This window comes from Oncorhynchus mykiss, chromosome 17, assembly GCF_013265735.2.
Source record: "Oncorhynchus mykiss isolate Arlee chromosome 17, USDA_OmykA_1.1, whole genome shotgun sequence".
NCBI lineage: Eukaryota > Metazoa > Chordata > Actinopteri > Salmoniformes > Salmonidae > Oncorhynchus > Oncorhynchus mykiss.
The window spans coordinates 43149185-43169852 of record NC_048581.1 but is presented as its reverse complement, the minus strand read 5'-3'; the positions used below and the strand labels follow the sequence as shown (position 1 = coordinate 43169852).

Sequence of the window (20668 nt, the reverse complement as noted above, 5' to 3'; positions counted from 1 at the left end):
AGGTAATAGGGGAGCTCCGTGGTGCTGAAAAGGACAGCGCCCCTGGCCATTTGCCAAGGCCTATTTCCCGTTGGAGGGATTTTTGACATGCTATAGGCACAGTTCAGTACACCCCTCACCCCTATCCTGTAATTGGTCCCAGAATCATCCACTTGATTCCCGACCACCAACCGATTGTCGGGGTGCATTGGTGTAAAATGTGGTCGTCGAGATCAGGTTCTATGGCATCTGTACCTTTTTTTGGAGCTACCTACACCAGTAGGGGAGCTTACAGATAAAGAGTGCACTAGGCTAGAGAGAAAAGTAGCATTCCGTTTTTCATTTTCTCTCTTTTGATACTTGAGAAACATAGATTCACATGACGTCCAAATCTGCAAGAGACAAAAGCAGCAGAAAATCAGCAGGTGAAGAAAAGGGTTAAGTGAATATGATTTAAGAGCAGTCAAATGAAGTAATAGTGACATAGATTGTAAGAAATGAAATGTACCATGTGAACATTGCATTGTGGCTTTAGAAGAGCATGTATTTGTAGATGAATGACAGATTAGGTTTGGTGACAAAGTAACTGTATAATTTGAGGTACTCTACATGAGCATGTGTTTGCCTATTTGATGATCTGTTGTAGTTAATGTTTGATTTTGAGCACATACTTGTTGTGACAATTGCATCAGGTTGAGGGAGAAATGGTCTGTGTGGCCATTGTGAGTGGCACTTCTGATCCAGCAGGTGGTGTTAAGATCCCTCCCTATGTGGCTTTGAATGATGAGCCAGTGTTGGCAAAATGACTTGTGGTCCAGCGGGTGGCGGTGAAATGCCTCCCTATCTATATGACTTGCCCTATTCCTTTGACATTGTTCACTTGATTGGAGATGATTCCGGTCTTCTTCATGAGCACTCCTGCATGTCTTCCTTCCTGTCTTGCCATGTGGGTTCCACGGAGGTGTGTGTTTTTGTTAGATATCACTGGGCACATTCCTAACGTGGAGGTGGTTTGCATAGCTCATGTCATGTGGATATATAAAGTATTGTATTGTAAGGTATGTTAGTCTACGGACGGTCTGACATTGCTCGTCCATATATTGATGTATTCCAATTGCATTTGGGTGTATTGTGTGGAATGTTGGAACATGGTTAGATATTACTTGTTAGACTTGACTGTGCTGTTGGAGCTAGTAACACAAGCATTTCCGACATCTGCTAAACAGGTGTATGTATATCTCTCTAGTCACCCCCAAAACCAATTCTTTCTTTGGCCGCCTCTCCTTCCAGTTCTCTGCTACCAATGACTGGAACGAACTACAAAAATCTCTGAAACTGGAAACACTTAACTCCCTCACTAGCTTTAAGCACCAACTGTCAGAGCAGCTCACAGATTACTGCACCTGTACATAGCCCACCTATAATTTAGGCCAAACAACTACCTCTTTCCCTACTGTATTTAATGAATTTATTTATTTTGCTCCTTTGCACCCCATTATTTTTATTTCTACTTTGCACATTTCTTCCATTGCAAATGTACCATTCCGGTGTTTTACTTGCTATATTGTATTTACTTTGCCACCATGGCCTTTTTTTGCCTTTACCTCCCTTATCTCACCTCATTTGCTCACATCGTATATAGACTTGTTTATACTGTATTATTGACTGTATGTTTGTTTTACTCCATGTGTAAGTCTGTGTCGTTGTATGTGTCGAAGTGCTTTGCTTTATCTTGGCCAGGTCGCAATTGTAAATGAGAACTTGTTCTCAACTTGCCTACCTGGTTAAATAAAGGTGAAATAAAAAAAAGAATAAACAAATAAATGTGTCTATTTGATTAGGATTAGGACTTTTCCTCTATGTGTCGCACTTCCATTTCCACTTTATGTCCCCGTTAGGGAGCTGTCATTTATGCTGCAGGCTAATTACTACCAATGTCATTGTGGTCCAAGTTCAACTCCTAGCCTATAGGGTGTGGTAACAGGCCCTCTGTTATTTGTTGTTGTACTCTGCATGTGAAGTATCTGCACTGCAGCCTATAGAGGAACTAAGCCCTTGATAATAGGGGAACGTAAGCTGTTGAACACAAACTCCCAGTCCTATGATGTTGCTCTGTGAAGGAGGTTAGCTTTTCAGCATTCAATTCCTGGCAGCCTTCTTCTCCCTGGTTGATTTGTGAATGTGAGTGATTCGAGAATGTTTGGCTTGGGTATCCAAGGTGTTTGAGATTGTTGAGGACCAGTGTTCCGAGGGGCTGACTGTGACATCATAAAGCGGAATGTAGTTAGCGTGCTGTTTGAGGGATTCCAATTCAGTCCGTTGCGGCCTTCCAGGCAGTGCAGTTGTGCTTCAAGTGTGCTCTCTGTGTGATGACTTGTTGTGCCTACACGGAGTACAGCTACGAACGGACGTGGCATTTGGGGTAAGCCTAAGCCTTTTCGTAACCTTAACCTATTTCTTCTAACTTGCTATGACAAAGTGCTTTGATGACACTAGTTGCATCCCAGCTAGTTGAACGCTTGTCAGTCGTTCTCCTAAAAGGCAACCTCTGTTGCTCGATGTACTAAACCGAGGGCCGGCAGCCACTAAGTACATGTAAGAGACAATTGTGGCAACAATAAGTTGTAAGATGATACCTAGTCACATCTGAGATGTGAATCAACTGCACCGATTGGTCAATCGCCAGTATGTGCCCTTGGGCCTCATTTGTCCCCTTTAAAATGACCTGTTGAGATCATTCAATGCAACATCTGAGGCTCTCTGGCCTATAAAGGATCCACCTCATACCACTATTTCCGTAATATAAGGCTATGTTATTGTTTTTTGAAAAAAGTACCATACAATATTTGCACATCCCTATCACCTCTGTACGCATAGGAAAATGATCCCTTTATTGTGTGTGTGTTGGGTGGGTGTCTGAGGAATGTTTTACTGCATTTCAGCTTGCAGAGGTATCACCACCCGTCCCATGGCCACCTGGATCATGTCTAGGGAAGAAAAAGAAGAATGACGTTATTACATGGCCTTCAAGAGCTACATGACTGCTGAGGTGACATTACGGACCCCTTAGGATTTGTGGCATTCCTTGTGTATTTGTTTCCCGTTTGTGCCACTTCGTTTCTCCTTTGTACTTGTGACACTATTTGAGGTTTTTAACGCCTATCTCTATTAGGTGTGACTGGCAACTGCAGTGGGTTGAATCCTACTAGTTCAGTGTTTCCCAACTCCAGGCAGGGGTAGAGTAGGCATTTTTGTTGAAGCCCTGGAGAGGCACAGCTGATTGAAAGAGTTGAATCAGGCGCAACAACAACAACAACAAGAAGAACAACACCAATCAATGTGAAGAGTGGGACATCACAGTTGGGCCTTGTGTTCAACATAGCTCAGTATTTGAGTGTGTTTCCCGCGCATGCAAGTAGCTTTGATTTCTTCTTCCTCCATAGTTCCCTAGAACGAACGCCCTCCCCTTTGCAGCAGAGGCCAGGCAAAAGCGCGCGCTTTCTGTGCCACTGGCTTCAATCAGGTCCACCAAACGCAGATAATAAGAGCACCGAGCACCGAAAATTACGTCTAAGCCCGCTACTTTTTCTACTCTACATATCAGATATCTACTACCCTCCACCCACCGTAGGTCAAGTCTCACAGTTTGCCGATGACCTCTGCTACTGGTCCAGCTCCAAATGTCCTCAACTTGCTGCAAAAAAACTCCAGAAGTCTATTGAAATGATCGAGTCGTGGTCCAACATGTGGCGAGTAAAATTGAACCCACAAAAGACCCAATGTGTCCTCTTCACAAAAAGCACAGGGAAAAGAACCAGGAAACCCATAGATCTCAAACTCTACGGTGAAACAATAAAAGTAGAAAAAGAAGCAAAATTCCTTGGAGTCACCTTCCAGAAGAACATGCGCTGGACAACCCATATAGCGAACATAGAGAGAGAGGGACGAAAAAGACTAAACCACCTAAAAACGCTGTGCGGAAGAAAATATGGAGCCTCACCTCAGACAGTGCTGAAAGTCTACATCAGCTACATCCGACCCCTCTTTGAATACGCCCTGCCAGCCTGGATAACAGCTTCACCGCAGCAGATGAATCGGCTACAGATAGTCCAAAACATGGCAGCAAAAATGGCTTACAGACTACCAAGATACATCAGCAACCACTACGTTAACAGCATATCTGGACTGACATCAATCAACAACAGACAGTCAGTCATTGGCCAGAAGTTCATCAACAGAGCCACTCACAACCCATCATTGAAGGAAGCCGTAGGACAGGCCAAATGGACCACAGATACACCCATGTCCATAATGCTGAAGCTGACCTAGAAGAGAGGAAGAAAAAAAAGAAAGAAAAGAAAAAAGAAAGGAAAAAAATACAAAAAAATACAAAAAAATACAAAAAAATAAAAATAAAAATACAAAAAATAAGTGTGTATGAAAATGTGTAGATATTTGTGAAAATGTGTAGATACATGTGAATGCACTCCTTAGCACCCTGACCCCTCTCCCCATGCACAGCTGTGAGCTACATTTTTAATGAAGTCCTTTTATCCCTCTTTTATTCCTCCTTTTTCTCCTCTTATTTTTTTATTTTATTTATTTATTTATTTATTTTTTTATTTTTTTATTTTTTTATTTTTTACCTCTATTTTTAAAACAAAACACCACGAATTAATGTCGGGAAAAGCAAAAAGGCGAAACTAACCGTTCTGATAAAAACCTTAGGGCATTCAGCCTCGGGTGATGCCATGCTGACCACACCCTTCTTCCTTGTTCCTGGCCTGCCCTGCCTCTTCCACTAATCCAATTGTTTCTTATGGACAGAAAAGAGCAGAGGCTCTGAGCTGTCCGATCAGGTCCATTGTCTACTACTAAAAATTACGTCATTAATTCACTTGAACTCAGCTAGTGAACACACGATGTCTGGAAGAGGTAAAGGCGGCAAGGGACTCGGAAAAGGAGGCGCCAAGCGTCACCGTAAGGTTCTCCGCGATAACATCCAGGGAATCACCAAGCCCGCCATTCGCCGTCTGGCTCGCCGTGGCGGCGTGAAGCGTATCTCCGGGCTGATCTACGAGGAGACCCGCGGTGTCCTGAAGGTGTTCCTTGAGAACGTGATCCGTGACGCCGTCACCTACACCGAGCACGCCAAGAGGAAGACCGTTACGGCCATGGACGTGGTCTACGCTCTGAAACGCCAGGGACGCACCCTGTACGGTTTCGGCGGTTAAACGCACTCTTCTCGGAACGTCAACATCCCGACTTGAACCCAAAGGCTCTTTTAAGAGCCACCCACATCCGCTTCAAAAGGGTCAAATCCATTATCGTAGGAAACCATGAGCCACTCTTGAGTGGACAGGGAGGGAGTATTCGTGACAGGAGGCTATGTTCAGTGCAGGCTTTGCGTACAGTCGTATTACTGAGGCACCACGGCTGGGAAATCCCCACCAAGTACCAAAAAGGGGGGCCTTATTTCTGGCCATTGTAGGACTTTTTTGGAAACACACCATTCCCCACCAGTGACAGAGCATAGGCTATGGTCTTTGTTAGGGAAGCAAGCCTCTGAGTGGAAGGCTCTTATGCGCGCTCAGCTCCACTGGGCAAATGGCAGGGGCGCCTATGAGAAAGCAGGGGTGTGTCCACGGCCGGCGAATTAGCTTAGCTTCGTCTTCATAAGAGGGAAAGGGCTCTCCACCCCCTCATTCGTTTGTGAGAAGCAGCGAGACATCAGCATCATGCCCGAGCCAGCAAAGTCCGCGCCCAAGAAGGGCTCCAAGAAAGCCGTCACCAAGACCGCAGGGAAAGGCGGCAAGAAACGCCGAAAGTCGAGGAAGGAGAGCTACGCCATTTACGTGTACAAAGTCCTGAAGCAGGTCCACCCCGATACCGGCATCTCCTCCAAGGCCATGGGAATCATGAACTCGTTCGTGAACGACATCTTCGAGCGTATCGCCGGAGAGTCGTCTCGCCTGGCCCACTACAACAAGCGTTCCACCATCACCTCCAGGGAGATCCAGACCGCAGTGCGCCTGCTGCTCCCCGGAGAGCTGGCCAAGCACGCAGTGTCCGAGGGCACCAAGGCCGTGACCAAGTACACCAGCTCCAAGTAAACAGCCCATTTGGAGTGCTGTAGTAACCCAAAGGCTCTTTTAAGAGCCACCCAACCTGTCAGTGAAAAAAGCAAATCCATATGTGTGTGTGGAGGACATGTCAAAAAGGGGGGAGAGGGAATAAATGATGCTGACATGAACAGGGTAGGAATGTGTGCATGGTAGTATAACACAGTGAGTGGGATTCCACTCGTGCTCCGATGACTGGAGCCTGTGTAACAGTATAACTTTAGGCCGAACCAGGGACCCTCTGCACACATCATCAACAACAGTCTCAGAGCAAGTGACGTCACCGATTGAAACTAGCCGTTTCACATCCCTTACACACACCTGTACAAGAGGGAGGAGGAGAGAGAAGAAGAGGCTCCAAATCTCTCTCTCTCTAGGCCTATATCAGGGCGGACAAGCACATGGGGCGCCAGCCTCCATAGCGCCGGCCGCACAGCCAGACACCAAGACCCACAGACACAAAGACCGGCACGAGTGAGTCACGCTGCGGAGTCAAGCGAGGAAGGACTGCGAGAAGGCCACAAGCCTATCTCTCTCTCTCTCTCTCTCTGACACGCTTTTGAAAGAGACACACAGACAGAGAGAGAGACTACCTAGCACAAGAAAACACACAGGCTCCAAATCCAACTAATAAACTCATACTAATAAAACATCACACACACACACACACACAGTGCAAGTAAGCATGTCGTTGGACAGTGTATTATTTCGTTTGCCTCCTGGACACATGACGAATACAACGTGAAACTAGTCTCAGCCAGGCCTCACAAGTGCATGTGTTTTAAGGTCCCCAAAAGAGCTCTCCTTTAAAACACCAAGGAGCACATCAGGGGACGCCAAACCATTTGATTCCCTTGCCAGACATCTCGGCTCACTCCACAATCAATGGTGCTCGCAATCGGATGCACTTTTAGGCCATTTAGGAGACAAATAGCACAGGAAAAGCAGTGCGCACCGCTCCACCCGACAGTCGAACGGTGAGGTTTTGAGCGAGTCGCAGCAAAATGCACGGGGCTTCTGCAGCCCACATGACTTTATTCTGAACGGACACAAGTCTGCTCGCTGGGCCGTTCGCTTTTGGGCCAAAAACACGGCTCCGTCGGTGACTTTTGGCCCGATATTGGCGACCAGAAAACACAAGTGAAAGAGCATTTGGCCAGCCCGGAGAAGCCGAGCTGGGTGGCTTGAGTCTACATGGTTCTCATGTCGCGTTTAAGGCCAGCCCCCTGCACGGTGTGGAGCTTCAATAGCGCAGAGCAGCGTCTACAGCAAAGTACTCCTCCTCACAGACTACCGTAGTGTTGTAAGTGTGTGTGTTTACCGGACCGAACGACAGACATGGCAGAAGTCGCACCAGCACCCGCCGCCGCCGCGCCGGCCAAGGCACCCAAGAAGAAGGCAGCAGCCAAGCCCAAGAAAGCGGGACCCAGCGTAGGCGAGCTCATCGTCAAGGCGGTGTCCGCCTCCAAGGAGAGGAGCGGCGTGTCCCTGGCCGCGCTCAAGAAGTCTCTGGCGGCAGGCGGCTACGACGTGGAGAAGAACAACTCCCGTGTCAAGATCGCCGTCAAGAGCCTCGTCACCAAGGGCACCCTGGTCCAGACCAAGGGCACCGGTGCTTCCGGCTCCTTCAAGCTCAACAAGAAGGCCGTCGAGGCAAAGAAGCCCGCCAAGAAAGCCGCAGCCCCCAAAGCTAAGAAGGTGGCCGCCAAGAAGCCCGCCGCCGCCAAGAAGCCCAAGAAGGTAGCAGCCAAGAAGGCCGTGGCCGCAAAGAAGTCCCCCAAGAAGGCCAAGAAGCCCGCTACACCCAAAAAGGCCGCCAAGAGCCCAAAGAAGGTGAAGAAGCCCGCCGCAGCGGCCAAGAAAGCGGCCAAGAGCCCCAAGAAGGCTACCAAGGCAGCGAAGCCCAAAGCCGCCAAGCCCAAGGCGGCCAAGGCCAAGAAGGCAGCCCCCAAGAAGAAGTAAACCTATTACAAACAGTGTTCTTTCTACTCGACACATGTTGTTACCACAAAAGGCTCTTTTAAGAGCCACCCACCTCTTTCCATAAAAGCGCATGTCATTCCATTCCACCTACCTACCCGTGGTGCAAAAGAAATGAAATGAATGACTTTTACGCACCACATTTTCGAGTGGCTAAATGGCTTTACATTTGTCACTCAAGAGTGCAGCACCCTCACCAGTCAACATTGTTGTGATGTGTTAGAATTGGCATGTCACATTGATCCTGATAATAAGAAGCATACATACTATAGTGGGTTGGACAGCAGCCATTGGTATTATGAGCCACTCTCGAATTGATTGATACATGTTTCAGTGATTTGAGTAGTCACTTTGGCGCTCCCGCCAACGTGAAAAAGTCACAAAAGTCGGAGGGAAACAGAGTAGCCTAGCCCTCGTCACTCTGCTGCCTGCCTGCGGGTGGGTGGGGGCGGGCTTAGGGCTGACTGCCTGTCTGTCTGTCCCTCCCTCACTCCAATTGGATAAGGCCACACCGGTCCGGTGGCCAATCGATGGCTTTTGTGGCGAGGTATAAGTAAGGCTCTCGAGGTGGCCAGCGGCTCATTCAGACTTTCTGTGACATACTGAAGCTACCAATATGAGCGGAAGAGGCAAAACCGGAGGCAAGGCCAGGGCGAAGGCAAAGACACGTTCATCCCGTGCCGGGCTCCAGTTCCCCGTGGGCCGTGTGCACAGGCTGCTGCGTAAAGGCAACTACGCCGAGCGTGTGGGCGCTGGCGCACCAGTGTACCTGGCCGCAGTGCTCGAGTACCTGACTGCTGAGATCCTGGAGTTGGCCGGAAACGCTGCCCGTGACAACAAGAAGACTCGTATCATCCCCCGTCACCTGCAGCTGGCAGTCCGTAACGACGAGGAGCTGAACAAACTGCTTGGCGGCGTGACCATCGCTCAGGGTGGTGTTCTGCCCAACATCCAGGCAGTGCTGCTCCCCAAGAAGACTGAGAAGGCCGTCAAAGCCAAGTAAAATCGCTGGTGCGGCTGCAACTTGACTACTCAACCCCCAAAGGCTCTTTTAAGAGCCAACCACCTAGCTCAACAAAAGCGCAAAGTGTCCTTTCTATGCCTGGCCAACTATTTGGCGTGTTTGTTAGATACACACACACACATATACACGGCACCGTATCAAGTGCCCACATGAGGCCTAAATGAAGGATAACAACTAGTAGGCTAGAATGAGAGCATTATTGCGCGTAAAGTGTAACGTTGCTCGCGGCCCTAACAAAAGACCCAAGCGCGCCTCGGCGAGGGTGGGGGTTGCATTTTGGGGCGGCACGGAGAGGCCGAGCCTCCCGTCCAATGGGCGGCGGAGGAGGCCTCCGCAACGGGCCAATCAGGGCGGTGCGGAGATGGTGACCAATGAGCAGACGCCGCTGCCGGCTTTATAAACTTCACATAGGCATTTTGAGGCTATACTCCGACTGTGAAAGAAGGAAGCTAGCTAGCGCCATGGCCAGAACCAAGCAAACCGCTCGCAAATCCACCGGTGGCAAAGCACCCAGGAAGCAGCTCGCCACCAAGGCTGCGCGCAAGAGCGCCCCGGCCACCGGCGGCGTGAAGAAGCCTCACCGTTACAGGCCCGGCACCGTGGCTCTTAGAGAGATCCGTCGTTACCAGAAGTCCACTGAGCTGCTGATCCGCAAACTGCCTTTCCAGCGCCTGGTGCGAGAAATTGCCCAGGACTTTAAGACCGACCTGCGCTTCCAGAGTTCCGCAGTGATGGCCCTGCAGGAGGCAAGCGAGGCTTACCTGGTCGGCCTGTTCGAGGACACCAACCTGTGCGCCATCCACGCCAAGAGGGTGACCATCATGCCCAAGGACATCCAGCTGGCCCGTCGTATTCGCGGAGAGCGCGCATAAACGATGACCTGATCTCCAAAATCCCCCAAAGGCTCTTTTAAGAGCCACCTCCATATTTCAGTCAAAAAGGCACAATTGTTCCATTTGTACACGCCCCTTTCCCACCGTGTATGTTCCCTGTTCTCGAGTCACTACAGACCGTGGTTCGATTCCAGGCTGTATCACCACCGGCCGTGATTGTAAATAAGAGTTGGTTCTTAACTGACTTGAGTCGTTTCAATAACGCTCTCTATATGTGATTAGATGTATGCCTAGAGTAGAAGAGGGGAAAAATACACTAGCAGTAATGAGTGATAGTAATGACATAGGGCAAAAAGTGTCAAAAATGGTCACTATGTAGCTAAGAACAACTGACTTTGAAAGTCCCATGTTGCAGTGCCGCTGATGAGAGGGGAAAAGTTTACCGTGGAGCACGGAGGCCATCTAGTGGTTAAACGCGGGTACTGTCAGCGTGTGAGCACGTCATAGTGGCTCCCTATTGGTATTTGATCTTCAGGCCAGCGTTTCCCAAACTCGGTCCTCGGGTCCCCAAGTGGGGCACGTTGTGTTTTTTCGATTCCAATTGCTCTTGGAATGTAAACATGCTAGAGTCTGTCTATTCCTTTGTGAAAATGGCCATTCAATGATTTCTGGGCCATGTGACATTCCTCGATGGCCCCAAAAATCCATGTTTTGATCCGATCATTACAACGTTAGCTGTGTGCACCCCATAATTCATGCGACTGACTAAGCTATTGAAAGTAAAATGATATATCTCTGTCCGGCGCAAGTGAAAGGTGGTCGAAAAAAATTGTTACCAACGTTGTGGTTGAAGGTACAGGAAATGTTGTAGGCCACCAAATTAGACGTGATATTATTAAGTCGCCCTTCTGTGCTTGTTTGTGTGCGTGCATAGGTAAGTTGTTTCGATATGGTGGAATAAATGGAGAAATGAAAGGAATGTATTTAGTGGGATGAATTCAGTGTGCGATTGAATATTCCAATGCCATACCCATTGATAGGCCTTTAGACTAGATCCGAGATCCCTTAAGAGAAAAGGTATCAGGACAGCAGGAATCAATAGATGTAATCGTCAAGGGCTTGCAAAACAGCTGTTACGAAGCTGCCGGGATGATTGCCCTATTAGTAGTTGACCAATTACAGAATAGCAATCACCAATGCAGGCAGGTACGTGGTGATTGCTGCATTGGCTTCGTAAATAGGCTTCATAGGAACTAAATGGCTCAGCACATGACACCTTCACAGTGCAGAATATTTGATACTATTGACTCCGGTTGAGTAGAGTCGTGTGTCTTTGGCGTGATTTGAAGTCGACTTCTGATGTGGGATTTAGTTCATTTTTCAAAGAAGATTTGCTGACGAATCGAAACCCCTTGACCAAATGATACGACAAAGTAAAGGCCCTAAATACAGGCTGCCAGTTAAATGCAGCAATGACACGGCTAAAGTGTGTCATTGCAGGACAAAAGAGCAGGAATTGTCTGCTGTTGCATCTTCACTCATGAGACAGGTAATAGGGGAGCTCCGTGGTGCTGAAAAGGACAGCGCCCCTGGCCATTTGCCAAGGCCTATTTCCCGTTGGAGGGATTTTTGACATGCTATAGGCACAGTTCAGTACACCCCTCACCCCTATCCTGTAATTGGTCCCAGAATCATCCACTTGATTCCCGACCACCAACCGATTGTCGGGGTGCATTGGTGTAAAATGTGGTCGTCGAGATCAGGTTCTATGGCATCTGTACCTTTTTTTGGAGCTACCTACACCAGTAGGGGAGCTTACAGATAAAGAGTGCACTAGGCTAGAGAGAAAAGTAGCATTCCGTTTTTCATTTTCTCTCTTTTGATACTTGAGAAACATAGATTCACATGACGTCCAAATCTGCAAGAGACAAAAGCAGCAGAAAATCAGCAGGTGAAGAAAAGGGTTAAGTGAATATGATTTAAGAGCAGTCAAATGAAGTAATAGTGACATAGATTGTAAGAAATGAAATGTACCATGTGAACATTGCATTGTGGCTTTAGAAGAGCATGTATTTGTAGATGAATGACAGATTAGGTTTGGTGACAAAGTAACTGTATAATTTGAGGTACTCTACATGAGCATGTGTTTGCCTATTTGATGATCTGTTGTAGTTAATGTTTGATTTTGAGCACATACTTGTTGTGACAATTGCATCAGGTTGAGGGAGAAATGGTCTGTGTGGCCATTGTGAGTGGCACTTCTGATCCAGCAGGTGGTGTTAAGATCCCTCCCTATGTGGCTTTGAATGATGAGCCAGTGTTGGCAAAATGACTTGTGGTCCAGCGGGTGGCGGTGAAATGCCTCCCTATCTATATGACTTGCCCTATTCCTTTGACATTGTTCACTTGATTGGAGATGATTCCGGTCTTCTTCATGAGCACTCCTGCATGTCTTCCTTCCTGTCTTGCCATGTGGGTTCCACGGAGGTGTGTGTTTTTGTTAGATATCACTGGGCACATTCCTAACGTGGAGGTGGTTTGCATAGCTCATGTCATGTGGATATATAAAGTATTGTATTGTAAGGTATGTTAGTCTACGGACGGTCTGACATTGCTCGTCCATATATTGATGTATTCCAATTGCATTTGGGTGTATTGTGTGGAATGTTGGAACATGGTTAGATATTACTTGTTAGACTTGACTGTGCTGTTGGAGCTAGTAACACAAGCATTTCCGACATCTGCTAAACAGGTGTATGTATATCTCTCTAGTCACCCCCAAAACCAATTCTTTCTTTGGCCGCCTCTCCTTCCAGTTCTCTGCTACCAATGACTGGAACGAACTACAAAAATCTCTGAAACTGGAAACACTTAACTCCCTCACTAGCTTTAAGCACCAACTGTCAGAGCAGCTCACAGATTACTGCACCTGTACATAGCCCACCTATAATTTAGGCCAAACAACTACCTCTTTCCCTACTGTATTTAATGAATTTATTTATTTTGCTCCTTTGCACCCCATTATTTTTATTTCTACTTTGCACATTTCTTCCATTGCAAATGTACCATTCCGGTGTTTTACTTGCTATATTGTATTTACTTTGCCACCATGGCCTTTTTTTGCCTTTACCTCCCTTATCTCACCTCATTTGCTCACATCGTATATAGACTTGTTTATACTGTATTATTGACTGTATGTTTGTTTTACTCCATGTGTAAGTCTGTGTCGTTGTATGTGTCGAAGTGCTTTGCTTTATCTTGGCCAGGTCGCAATTGTAAATGAGAACTTGTTCTCAACTTGCCTACCTGGTTAAATAAAGGTGAAATAAAAAAAAGAATAAACAAATAAATGTGTCTATTTGATTAGGATTAGGACTTTTCCTCTATGTGTCGCACTTCCATTTCCACTTTATGTCCCCGTTAGGGAGCTGTCATTTATGCTGCAGGCTAATTACTACCAATGTCATTGTGGTCCAAGTTCAACTCCTAGCCTATAGGGTGTGGTAACAGGCCCTCTGTTATTTGTTGTTGTACTCTGCATGTGAAGTATCTGCACTGCAGCCTATAGAGGAACTAAGCCCTTGATAATAGGGGAACGTAAGCTGTTGAACACAAACTCCCAGTCCTATGATGTTGCTCTGTGAAGGAGGTTAGCTTTTCAGCATTCAATTCCTGGCAGCCTTCTTCTCCCTGGTTGATTTGTGAATGTGAGTGATTCGAGAATGTTTGGCTTGGGTATCCAAGGTGTTTGAGATTGTTGAGGACCAGTGTTCCGAGGGGCTGACTGTGACATCATAAAGCGGAATGTAGTTAGCGTGCTGTTTGAGGGATTCCAATTCAGTCCGTTGCGGCCTTCCAGGCAGTGCAGTTGTGCTTCAAGTGTGCTCTCTGTGTGATGACTTGTTGTGCCTACACGGAGTACAGCTACGAACGGACGTGGCATTTGGGGTAAGCCTAAGCCTTTTCGTAACCTTAACCTATTTCTTCTAACTTGCTATGACAAAGTGCTTTGATGACACTAGTTGCATCCCAGCTAGTTGAACGCTTGTCAGTCGTTCTCCTAAAAGGCAACCTCTGTTGCTCGATGTACTAAACCGAGGGCCGGCAGCCACTAAGTACATGTAAGAGACAATTGTGGCAACAATAAGTTGTAAGATGATACCTAGTCACATCTGAGATGTGAATCAACTGCACCGATTGGTCAATCGCCAGTATGTGCCCTTGGGCCTCATTTGTCCCCTTTAAAATGACCTGTTGAGATCATTCAATGCAACATCTGAGGCTCTCTGGCCTATAAAGGATCCACCTCATACCACTATTTCCGTAATATAAGGCTATGTTATTGTTTTTTGAAAAAAGTACCATACAATATTTGCACATCCCTATCACCTCTGTACGCATAGGAAAATGATCCCTTTATTGTGTGTGTGTTGGGTGGGTGTCTGAGGAATGTTTTACTGCATTTCAGCTTGCAGAGGTATCACCACCCGTCCCATGGCCACCTGGATCATGTCTAGGGAAGAAAAAGAAGAATGACGTTATTACATGGCCTTCAAGAGCTACATGACTGCTGAGGTGACATTACGGACCCCTTAGGATTTGTGGCATTCCTTGTGTATTTGTTTCCCGTTTGTGCCACTTCGTTTCTCCTTTGTACTTGTGACACTATTTGAGGTTTTTAACGCCTATCTCTATTAGGTGTGACTGGCAACTGCAGTGGGTTGAATCCTACTAGTTCAGTGTTTCCCAACTCCAGGCAGGGGTAGAGTAGGCATTTTTGTTGAAGCCCTGGAGAGGCACAGCTGATTGAAAGAGTTGAATCAGGCGCAACAACAACAACAACAAGAAGAACAACACCAATCAATGTGAAGAGTGGGACATCACAGTTGGGCCTTGTGTTCAACATAGCTCAGTATTTGAGTGTGTTTCCCGCGCATGCAAGTAGCTTTGATTTCTTCTTCCTCCATAGTTCCCTAGAACGAACGCCCTCCCCTTTGCAGCAGAGGCCAGGCAAAAGCGCGCGCTTTCTGTGCCACTGGCTTCAATCAGGTCCACCAAACGCAGATAATAAGAGCACCGAGCACCGAAAATTACGTCTAAGCCCGCTACTTTTTCTACTCTACATATCAGATATCTACTACCCTCCACCCACCGTAGGTCAAGTCTCACAGTTTGCCGATGACCTCTGCTACTGGTCCAGCTCCAAATGTCCTCAACTTGCTGCAAAAAAACTCCAGAAGTCTATTGAAATGATCGAGTCGTGGTCCAACATGTGGCGAGTAAAATTGAACCCACAAAAGACCCAATGTGTCCTCTTCACAAAAAGCACAGGGAAAAGAACCAGGAAACCCATAGATCTCAAACTCTACGGTGAAACAATAAAAGTAGAAAAAGAAGCAAAATTCCTTGGAGTCACCTTCCAGAAGAACATGCGCTGGACAACCCATATAGCGAACATAGAGAGAGAGGGACGAAAAAGACTAAACCACCTAAAAACGCTGTGCGGAAGAAAATATGGAGCCTCACCTCAGACAGTGCTGAAAGTCTACATCAGCTACATCCGACCCCTCTTTGAATACGCCCTGCCAGCCTGGATAACAGCTTCACCGCAGCAGATGAATCGGCTACAGATAGTCCAAAACATGGCAGCAAAAATGGCTTACAGACTACCAAGATACATCAGCAACCACTACGTTAACAGCATATCTGGACTGACATCAATCAACAACAGACAGTCAGTCATTGGCCAGAAGTTCATCAACAGAGCCACTCACAACCCATCATTGAAGGAAGCCGTAGGACAGGCCAAATGGACCACAGATACACCCATGTCCATAATGCTGAAGCTGACCTAGAAGAGAGGAAGAAAAAAAAGAAAGAAAAGAAAAAAGAAAGGAAAAAAATACAAAAAAATACAAAAAAATACAAAAAAATAAAAATAAAAATACAAAAAATAAGTGTGTATGAAAATGTGTAGATATTTGTGAAAATGTGTAGATACATGTGAATGCACTCCTTAGCACCCTGACCCCTCTCCCCATGCACAGCTGTGAGCTACATTTTTAATGAAGTCCTTTTATCCCTCTTTTATTCCTCCTTTTTCTCCTCTTATTTTTTTATTTTATTTATTTATTTATTTATTTTTTTATTTTTTTATTTTTTTATTTTTTACCTCTATTTTTAAAACAAAACACCACGAATTAATGTCGGGAAAAGCAAAAAGGCGAAACTAACCGTTCTGATAAAAACCTTAGGGCATTCAGCCTCGGGTGATGCCATGCTGACCACACCCTTCTTCCTTGTTCCTGGCCTGCCCTGCCTCTTCCACTAATCCAATTGTTTCTTATGGACAGAAAAGAGCAGAGGCTCTGAGCTGTCCGATCAGGTCCATTGTCTACTACTAAAAATTACGTCATTAATTCACTTGAACTCAGCTAGTGAACACACGATGTCTGGAAGAGGTAAAGGCGGCAAGGGACTCGGAAAAGGAGGCGCCAAGCGTCACCGTAAGGTTCTCCGCGATAACATCCAGGGAATCACCAAGCCCGCCATTCGCCGTCTGGCTCGCCGTGGCGGCGTGAAGCGTATCTCCGGGCTGATCTACGAGGAGACCCGCGGTGTCCTGAAGGTGTTCCTTGAGAACGTGATCCGTGACGCCGTCACCTACACCGAGCACGCCAAGAGGAAGACCGTTACGGCCATGGACGTGGTCTACGCTCTGAAACGCCAGGGACGCACCCTGTACGGTTTCGGCGGTTAAACGCACTCTTCTCGGAACGTCAACATCCCGACTTGAACCCAAAGGCTCTTTTAAGAGCCACCCACATCCGCTTCAAAAGGGTCAAATCCATTATCGTAGGAAACCATGAGCCACTCTTGAGTGGACAGGGAGGGAGTATTCGTGACAGGAGGCTATGTTCAGTGCAGGCTTTGCGTACAGTCGTATTAAACCATGAGCCACTCTTGAGTGGACAGGGAGGGAGTATTCGTGACAGGAGGCTATGTTCAGTGCAGGCTTTGCGTACAGTCGTATTACTGAGGCACCACGGCTGGGAAATCCCCACCAAGTACCAAAAAGGGGGGCCTTATTTCTAGCCATTGTAGGACTTTTTTGGAAACACACCATTCCCCACCAGTGACAGAGCATAGGCTATGGTCTTTGTTAGGGAAGCAAGCCTCTGAGTGGAAGGCTCTTATGCGCGCTCAGCTCCACTGGGCAAATGGCAGGGGCGCCTATGAGAAAGCAGGGGTGTGTCCACGGCCGGCGAATTAGCTTAGCTTCGTCTTCATAAGAGGGAAAGGGCTCTCCACCCCCTCATTCGTTTGTGAGAAGCAGCGAGACATCAGCATCATGCCCGAGCCAGCAAAGTCCGCGCCCAAGAAGGGCTCCAAGAAAGACCGCAGGGAAAGGCGGCAAGAAACGCCGAAAGTCGAGGAAGGAGAGCTACGCCATTTACGTGTACAAAGTCCTGAAGCAGGTCCACCCCGATACCGGCATCTCCTCCAAGGCCATGGGAATCATGAACTCGTTCGTGAACGACATCTTCGAGCGTATCGCCGGAGAGTCGTCTCGCCTGGCCCACTACAACAAGCGTTCCACCATCACCTCCAGGGAGATCCAGACCGCAGTGCGCCTGCTGCTCCCCGGAGAGCTGGCCAAGCACGCAGTGTCCGAGGGCACCAAGGCCGTGACCAAGTACACCAGCTCCAAGTAAACAGCCCATTTGGAGTGCTGTAGTAACCCAAAGGCTCTTTTAAGAGCCACCCAACCTGTCAGTGAAAAAAGCAAATCCATATGTGTGTGGAGGACATGTCAAAAAGGGGGGAGAGGGAATAAATGATGCTGACATGAACAGGGTAGGAATGTGTGCATGGTAGTATAACACAGTGAGTGGGATTCCACTCGTGCTCCGATGACTGGAGCCTGTGTAACAGTATAACTTTAGGCCGAACCAGGGACCCTCTGCACACATCATCAACAACAGTCTCAGAGCAAGTGACGTCACCGATTGAAACTAGCCGTTTCACATCCCTTACACACACCTGTACAAGAGGGAGGAGGAGAGAGAAGAAGAGGCTCCAAATCTCTCTCTCTCTAGGCCTATATCAGGGCGGACAAGCACATGGGGCGCCAGCCTCCATAGCGCCGGCCGCACAGCCAGACACCAAGACCCACAGACACAAAGACCGGCACGAGTGAGTCACGCTGCGGAGTCAAGCGAGGAAGGCCACAAGCCTATCTCTCTCTCTCTCTCTCTCTCTCTCTCTGACACGCTTTTGAAAGAGACACACAGACAGAGAGAGAGACTACCTAGCACAAGAAAACACACAGGCTCCAAATCCAACTAATAAACTCATACTAATAAAACATCACACACACACACACACACAGTGCAAGTAAGCATGTCGTTGGACAGTGTATTATTTCGTTTGCCTCCTGGACACATGACGAATACAACGTGAAACTAGTCTCAGCCAGGCCTCACAAGTGCATGTGTTTTAAGGTCCCCAAAAGAGCTCTCCTTTAAAACACCAAGGAGCACATCAGGGGACGCCAAACCATTTGATTCCCTTGCCAGACATCTCGGCTCACTCCACAATCAATGGTGCTCGCAATCGGATGCACTTTTAGGCCATTTAGGAGACAAATAGCACAGGAAAAGCAGTGCGCACCGCTCCACCCGACAGTCGAACGGTGAGGTTTTGAGCGAGTCGCAGCAAAATGCACGGGGCTTCTGCAGCCCACATGACTTTATTCTGAACGGACACAAGTCTGCTCGCTGGGCCGTTCGCTTTTGGGCCAAAAACACGGCTCCGTCGGTGACTTTTGGCCCGATATTGGCGACCAGAAAACACAAGTGAAAGAGCATTTGGCCAGCCCGGAGAAGCCGAGCTGGGTGGCTTGAGTCTACATGGTTCTCATGTCGCGTTTAAGGCCAGCCCCCTGCACGGTGTGGAGCTTCAATAGCGCAGAGCAGCGTCTACAGCAAAGTACTCCTCCTCACAGACTACCGTAGTGTTGTAAGTGTGTGTGTTTACCGGACCGAACGACAGACATGGCAGAAGTCGCACCAGCACCCGCCGCCGCCGCGCCGGCCAAGGCACCCAAGAAGAAGGCAGCAGCCAAGCCCAAGAAAGCGGGACCCAGCGTAGGCGAGCTCATCGTCAAGGCGGTGTCCGCCTCCAAGGAGAGGAGCGGCGTGTCCCTGGCCGCGCTCAAGAAGTCTCTGGCGGCAGGCGGCTACGACGTGGAGAAGAACAACTCCCGTGTCAAGATCGCCGTCAAGAGCCTCGTCACCAAGGGCACCCTGGTCCAGACCAAGGGCACCGGTGCTTCCGGCTCCTTCAAGCTCAACAAGAAGGCCGTCGAGGCAAAGAAGCCCGCCAAGAAAGCCGCAGCCCCCAAAGCTAAGAAGGTGGCCGCCAAGAAGCCCGCCGCCGCCAAGAAGCCCAAGAAGGTAGCAGCCAAGAAGGCCGTGGCCGCAAAGAAGTCCCCCAAGAAGGCCAAGAAGCCCGCTACACCCAAAAAGGCCGCCAAGAGCCCAAAGAAGGTGAAGAAGCCCGCCGCAGCGGCCAAGAAAGCGGCCAAGAGCCCCAAGAAGGCTACCAAGGCAGCGAAGCCCAAAGCCGCCAAGCCCAAGGCGGCCAAGGCCAAGAAGGCAGCCCCCAAGAAGAAGTAAACCTATTACAAACAGTGTTCTTTCTACTCGACACATGTTGTTACCACAAAAGGCTCTTTTAAGAGCCACCCACCTCTTTCCATAAAAGCGCATGTCATTCCATTCCACCTACCTACCCGTGGTGCAAAAGAAATGAAATGAATGACTTTTACGCACCACATTTTCGAGTGGCTAAATGGCTTTACATTTGTCACTCAAGAGTGCAGCACCCTCACCAGTCAACATTGTTGTGATGTGTTAGAATTGGCATGTCACATTGATCCTGATAATAAGAAGCATACATACTATAGTGGGTTGGACAGCAGCCATTGGTATTATGAGCCACTCTCGAATTGATTGATACATGTTTCAGTGATTTGAGTAGTCACTTTGGCGCTCCCGCCAACGTGAAAAAGTCACAAAAGTCGGAGGGAAACAGAGTAGCCTAGCCCTCGTCACTCTGCTGCCTGCCTGCGGGTGGGTGGGGGCGGGCTTAGGGCTGACTGCCTGTCTGTCTGTCCCTCCCTCACTCCAATTGGATAAGGCCACACCGGTCCGGTGGCCAATCGATGGCTTTTGTGGCGAGGTATAAGTAAGGCTCTCGAGGTGGCCAGCGGCTCATTCAGACTTTCTGTGACATACTGAAGCTACCAATATGAGCGGAAGAGGCAAAACCGGAGGCAAGGCCAGGGCGAAGGCAAAGACACGTTCATCCCGTGCCGGGCTCCAGTTCCCCGTGGGCCGTGTGCACAGGCTGCTGCGTAAAGGCAACTACGCCGAGCGTGTGGGCGCTGGCGCACCAGTGTACCTGGCCGCAGTGCTCGAGTACCTGACTGCTGAGATCCTGGAGTTGGCCGGAAACGCTGCCCGTGACAACAAGAAGACTCGTATCATCCCCCGTCACCTGCAGCTGGCAGTCCGTAACGACGAGGAGCTGAACAAACTGCTTGGCGGCGTGACCATCGCTCAGGGTGGTGTTCTGCCCAACATCCAGGCAGTGCTGCTCCCCAAGAAGACTGAGAAGGCCGTCAAAGCCAAGTAAAATCGCTGGTGCGGCTGCAACTTGACTAC

General features: G+C 48.3%; 3 protein-coding genes and 1 pseudogene across 3 annotated transcripts; all 4 read left to right on the top strand.

The window, feature by feature from the left end:
• The first annotated feature begins 4858 nt into the window (after positions 1-4858).
• LOC118940440 lies at positions 4859-16759 on the top strand. Its single transcript, XM_036949924.1, has 5 exons — positions 4859-5194; positions 5845-5855; positions 6873-6879; positions 9548-9897; positions 16373-16759. The coding sequence occupies exons 1-5, from the start codon at positions 4902-4904 to the stop codon at positions 16696-16698; spliced, it is 987 nt and encodes a 328-aa protein (XP_036805819.1). The 5' UTR covers positions 4859-4901; the 3' UTR covers positions 16699-16759.
• A 450-nt stretch (positions 16760-17209) lies between these two features.
• LOC118940439 lies at positions 17210-17707 on the top strand (annotated as a pseudogene).
• A 1287-nt stretch (positions 17708-18994) lies between these two features.
• On the top strand, positions 18995-19618 carry LOC118940140 (histone H1). Its single transcript, XM_036948403.1, has one exon. It carries the CDS (start codon positions 18995-18997, stop codon positions 19616-19618), a length of 624 nt encoding a protein of 207 aa, XP_036804298.1.
• A 634-nt stretch (positions 19619-20252) lies between these two features.
• LOC118940139 (histone H2A) lies at positions 20253-20639 on the top strand. Its single transcript, XM_036948402.1, has one exon. The coding sequence runs from the start codon at positions 20253-20255 to the stop codon at positions 20637-20639; it is 387 nt and encodes a 128-aa protein (XP_036804297.1).
• The last annotated feature ends 29 nt before the right edge of the window (positions 20640-20668 follow it).